The sequence below is a fragment of the Bubalus bubalis genome, chromosome 1 (assembly GCF_019923935.1).
Source record: "Bubalus bubalis isolate 160015118507 breed Murrah chromosome 1, NDDB_SH_1, whole genome shotgun sequence".
In the NCBI taxonomy this organism is placed as follows: Eukaryota; Metazoa; Chordata; class Mammalia; order Artiodactyla; family Bovidae; genus Bubalus; species Bubalus bubalis.
The window spans coordinates 153,890,006-153,896,005 of NC_059157.1; the positions used below are offsets into that span (position 1 = coordinate 153,890,006).

The following is a 6,000-nucleotide window of genomic DNA, read 5'->3' on the forward strand; positions in this document are numbered from 1 at the left end:
TGGGTGTTCTCTGGTGGCTCAGATGGTAAAGAATCTGCCTGTAATGCAAGAGATCCGGGTTTGATCCCTGAGGAGGAAATGGCAACCACTCCAGTACTCTTGCCTGGAGAATCCCATGGAGAGAGCCTCGTGGGCTAGTCCTTGGGTTCGCAGAGTTGGATACGACTGAACGATTACTGGGTGTGGACATGGAGAAGGCTGAGGTGGGGTTTTCTCAGCCAATTATGATGTGCAGGGAGGGGAGGGGCATTTCCAGAGTAAACAATATCAACTATTCTGCAAGAGGCAACTGAGCCAACTTTAAGTACAGATTTCTAAAAATCATTTTCTTCTCGGGTGGGTGAAGCAGTAGATTCACTGTGGATTGCTCAGTGAGTATCTTCTGAGGACAAGGATTTGCCCAGCATCCGGTCAGCATTATTAATGCCAGTAAGAGCTTGGCGTGCCTTTCAAAGGTCACTTGTAAAGTGGACAACTGTTTGAAATGTATTTTCTTTACTTATTGAAATGAACACATTTCTTTCCCCTATAGAGCACTTTTCAATAGAGATGACCATTTAACTGAGAGTTGTTACATTAGGGGTCTGGATACAGCAGTAGATCTTTTGTTAGGTCACTTTCTCTCATCTATCAAGACAGTCATATCCTCAACACAAGACTTTAACTGAGAAGTTAGGGGGAATTTTTTGTTTAGTGTAGAAAATGGTGTCAAAGTAATAGAAATAATTTTAATGAGTGTCAGAGGAAACCTCAATAGGAAGAGAGTAACAGAGACAAAACAGAAAAATTAATATCTTTTAATGGCAGTGTTTTCCATTTTTTGCATTTGTATATCTCACATCACCAAAGTCACCACCAGTTTTTGCTGTGGTTCAAAAACAGCAGCTCCATTTCTGGCTCATTCTAGCCAGTCTTGATGTCTATCATCTGTCCGTCAATATCCTTCAACCAGCCTGCAAAGTGGCAAAGTGGGAACAAATGTTAACTGTAGGGTTAGGAAAGTCAAACGCAGGGGGAGAATGGTCACTGGGTAGTTTTAGATTTTTACTCTGTGGTATTTTAGATAAATAATAACTGAATGTGCAACTGCTTGCTGGGTCACCTGAGGCAAATCACTTCTCTTCAGACTATGAAATGAAGATTAACAAACTTATTTGGATTTATGTTAGCTTCCATACTGAAGCAACTTGGAAATTTGGTTTAAGGTTGATAGCATTTCAGATTGTTGCTGCTTCGTTGAGTTATGTCTGACTCTTTTGTGACTCTATGGACTGCAGCTTGCCAGGTGCCTCTGTCCATGGAATTCTCCAGGGCAGAATACTGGAGTGAGTTGTCATTAATTTCTTTAGGGGAATCTTCCTAACCCAGGGATTGAACTCATGTCTCTTGCATTGGCAGGTGGATTCTTTACCATTGAGTCACCTGGGAAGCCCACATTTCAGATCAGAGCTATCTTATTTTTACAGGCAGTCTCCCATCCAAGTACTAACTGGGCCAGACCCTTGTTAGCTTAGCTTCCAAGATTAGAGTTCTCTTAAAGAAAAGTATGCACGAACCCTCATAGATTTTCAAATTCTATTTGGTAGCCACTAAAGATTTTTGTGATCTTTCAGAAAAAAAAAAAAAAAAAAAAAAACCAGCAAGAAGCAAAACAAGAAACATTTTTTTTTTTAAAGTCACCAAGATCAGAAAGTCTCGGGACTGTCCCTAGGAGACTAGAGCCAGGAAGGCAGGGCTGACAAAGCCAAGACAGAGAAGCAAGGAGTGACTGGAGGGGCCCCGTGGCCCAAGGTAGCTCAGGAAACTACAAGGGTTATAGTTTTACTGAAAGCTTTCTGGGTGGGAATTACTATCTGTATACTCAGGGATGAACTCACCTTTTAATCCAATTGTGTAAGGAAGTGCAGCTTTAGAAACTCACAGCCTCAAGCAAACACAGCCTGAGAGAAGAGTGAGCTAAGAAAGCTGAACTACAAATATAAGACCCATCTTCCTGGCAGTTACTGCCTTACAACTGAAGAAGAGACGTCATTCTCAGACCATGAGGACTAAACTGAGGGCAGGGGAAATATCTGTTGACTAGGGAGAAAGGAAAGATACAGACCTACTGACATCCTTAGCTTTACTTTTCTCAATTCACATTAAAGGCTGTTACTTTTCTAGCATTGTTCCAAATGATATTAGTACTAGCTATCGTCAGCACCTCAGACTACCTAACCAGTAGCAGTCAGTCAGTCAGTACAGGTCTTCACCCTAACTAGAGGCCCCCATTGGAAACAACAGTATATTACAGAAACCATCTTACTTACCTTTTTTATTCCGCTAAGAAAACCACTATTGACCTAAATGTAAAACATGACACCATAAAATTCCTTGAAAAGAATGCAGGCAAAACATCCTCTGATAAAAGTTGTAGCAAAAATTTCTTCAGTCAGTCTCCCAAGGCAACAGAAATAAAAGCAAAAATAAACAATTGGGACCTAATCAAACTTAAAAGCTTTGCATAGCAAAGGAAACCATAAACAAAATGACAACCTATGGAATGGGAGAAAATATTTGCAAATAATGCAACTGACAAGGGCTTCATTTCTAAAATGTACAAACAGTTCATATAACTCAATATAAAAAAAAAAAACAACAGCCCAAACAAGAAATAAGCAAAAGAGCTAAATAGACATTTCTCCAAGGAGGACATGCAGATGGCCAAGAGGCACATGAAGAGATGCTCAATCAGTTCAGTTCCGTTCAGCTGCTCAGTCATGTCCGACTCTTTGCAACCCCATGAATTGCAGCATGCCAGGCCTCCCTGTCCATTACCAACTCCGAGTTCACCCAAACCCATGTCCATCGAGTCAGTGATGCCATCCAGCCATCTCATCCTCTGTTGTCCCCTTCTCCTCTTGCCCCTAATCACTCCCAGCATCAGGGTCTTTTCAAATGAGTCAGCTCTTCTCATGAGGTGGCCAAAGTACTGGAGTTTCAGCTTCAGCATCAGTCCTTTCAACGAACACCCAAGACTGATCTCCTTGCTAGTTTATTATAGAAATGCAAATTAAAACTACAGTGAGGTACCACCACACACTGCTCAGAATGGCCATCACATTTTAAATGTCTACAAATAGAAATTCTGGAGATTTGGAGAAAAGGAAACCTCCTAAAACTGTTGGTGGGAATGTAAGTTGATTCAGCCACTATGGACAACAGTATGGAGGTTCCTTAGAAAACTAAGGAGTAGAAAACTAAAAATAGAGTTACCATATGATCCAGCAGTTCCACCCCTGGACATATTCCTGAGAAAACCATCATCCGAAAAGATACTCATGCTCACAGCAGCATTATTTACAATATAGCCAAGACACGGAAGCAACCTAAGATGTCCATCAACAGATGAATAGATAAAGAGGATGTAGTATAGATACACAGTATTACTCAGTCATAAAAAAGAAATGAAATTGTGCCATTGGCAGCTTCATGGATGGACCCAGAGATTATCATAGTGAAGTCAGTCAAATACCGTACAATATCACTTGTATGTCGAATCTAAAATACGATACAAATGAACTTATTTATGAAACAGAAAGACTCACAAACATAGAAAACAAATTTATGGTTACCAAAGGGGAAAGGGGTAGGAGAGGGGTAAATTAGCAAATACAAACTACTGTATATAAAATAACCAACAAGGACCTACTGCAACATAGGAAGAAGAATATGTATATATATGTATAACTCAGTCACCTGGCTGTACACAGAAACTAGCAACACTGTACATCAACTACACTCAATTAAAAAAACTTCATAGCATATACTAATAACCTAAGCCTACTTATTCTCTACTAAAACCACCCTGGTTCTGCCAGGGATCATTCCTTTTTTAGAGGTGAGCGGGGCAGTAGCGGGTAGGGTGGGTCATGAGTAAGGAAACCAAACACTTCAGTCTGTCTCTAGGAAGATCACAGCGCTGAATTATCAGGAAAATGTGACAGTAGGTCAGTTTGGACTAAGGTTTTGACATATGTGATGATTTGAACAAAACTAAGGGATTATTTCTGAATATTATTAAAAATGATGGCTTCCTGGCAGGCACAGCCCTACTTGGTGTGGGCCGTGCACCCTGGATACTTTGCCAGGTTCATGGATGTGCCTTGTCTGGGCTGCAGTTCTTTAATAAGCCTAGTTTCAATAACTTTATTAAGGAAAGTCTTAATTAAGTGTAGAGAGTGTCCAAGCATTACAGTAACTCAAATTTTTATTTGGATTATTAATTGGATTAATTGGAATGCCGTCATTTATTTCAGGCCTTTTCCTGTTTTGCCATAAATCTGGAGATTGCCAGTTTCCTTCAGAAATGCTATTTTCAAAAACAAAGCGGCACTGCCCTGAAAACATATATATAAGACGAGGTTTTTTTCTTTTTTTAATTAATTTATTTAAATTGGAGGCTAATTACAATATCATAGTGGTTCTTGCCATACACTGATATGAATCAGCTATGGGTGTACATGTGTTCTGTGATTGATCCAGGCCCACTCTTTTTACCTTATCCCTCCCTCCCTTTCTCGACCTGATGGAAATTTCATGGCTTGTAAAAAACCTTCAACAGTGTAAGCAAAGGGAAGACAGAATGTAGTATCAAGTCCTTTTTGTTTGTTTTTGCTTTTTCATATTTTTAATGTCTCAATGAAAGCCTGGTGGATTAAAACCACAATCCAAATTAATATTTCTTCCATTTTTTTTTTAACTAAAGGGATAAGCTCTTTTGCAGCCCAAGCAATTACTGTCAAAAAACAGGAAATTGATTTAGTCACTCATAACATTTATAAAAATCAAATAAAAGAGATGTGGGAGACTGCCTGCTTACCTGGAAAATGTGCTGGGTTTTAGAAGCAGTGTGGTAAAACATGAAGGATGTGGGTGGTGGAGTCCATAGATTTATCTGAGTTTGAATCCCCATTTATCACCTACTAGCTGTAACCTCTACCCCACTCCAGTACTCTTGCCTGGAAAATCCTATGGACAGAGGAGCCTGGTGGGCTACAGTCCATGGGGTTGCAAAGAGTCGAACACTACTGAGCGACTACCACTACCATAATACATGTTCTTGCAGGACAGGAGAATTCCATGAGAAGATGTATGAAATGCCTAGCACAGGACTTGGCCACAGTGGCCTTCGAGAAATCCTGGTTGCCCTGCCCTTGTCTTAACTGCCTGGCATAGCAGGTCTACATATCAGCTTGAGGTGCATATATGAGTATCAACAGATTCTCCCTATCCTCATAGACCTTAGTCTCCATGAAAACCTGTAAGTATTAGAGAGAAAAAGTGATAGAAAGATCTTACTAGATTTTCCTGACTTGGTGGCAAAACAGTAAGAATCCATGATTTCTACATCTTGATGTAGAGTAGCACCAAAGGAGATGAGGCTAGACTCAAAGAGGCGGCAGGTGATTCACGGCACCCACTGAAGTTACGTAAGACGAGCCTTCCAAATTCTGAGCTAATATAAACCTATCCTATCTGTTGCACTAATTCTTTTTTTCTTCTTCTAGAAAACAAATGATGATGCAATTGATTTTGATTATACTGTTCTACTCCATGAATTCTCCACACAGGTAAAACATGATGTACATAGAATTGCTTAAACCAGAAGTTTTGGCAGATCATAATCTTTTAGAACTCTTGTTCCCCAGGAAATTATTCCCTGCCGTATTCACTTGGTCTGGTACCCCAGCAAACCACTGAAAGTGAAGTACCACTGCCAAGAGCGACAGACACCAGAAGAGGCCTCTGGAACTGAAGAAGGATCGGCTGTGGCACTGACGGAGCTTAGTAATTTCTGAAAAGCAAGAAAAATCTGTCTAGACCACATTCTAAACAAAATGACTGTACTCGGCATTAAATAGCCTAAATCATTATTCTGGTAAAACAGCCAAGTATAAGGCAATCTAATAATTTAGGAAAGCCTGTGATTACAAATAAATATTCAAACATTAAAAGATA

The 6,000-nt window shown here is 39.9% G+C and overlaps 1 protein-coding gene across 1 annotated transcript in view; it reads left to right on the top strand.

Moving 5' to 3' along the window:
- The window catches only part of RARRES1 (retinoic acid receptor responder 1), a 41,922-nt gene extending 35,922 nt beyond the window's left edge, over window positions 1–6,000 (top strand). Inside the window, exons 5-6 of the mRNA XM_006079559.4 lie at window positions 5,550–5,612; window positions 5,691–6,000. Coding sequence (XP_006079621.2) covers window positions 5,550–5,612; window positions 5,691–5,840 — 213 coding nt within the window. The 3' untranslated portion in view covers window positions 5,841–6,000. The remainder of the gene's footprint in view (window positions 1–5,549; window positions 5,613–5,690) is intronic.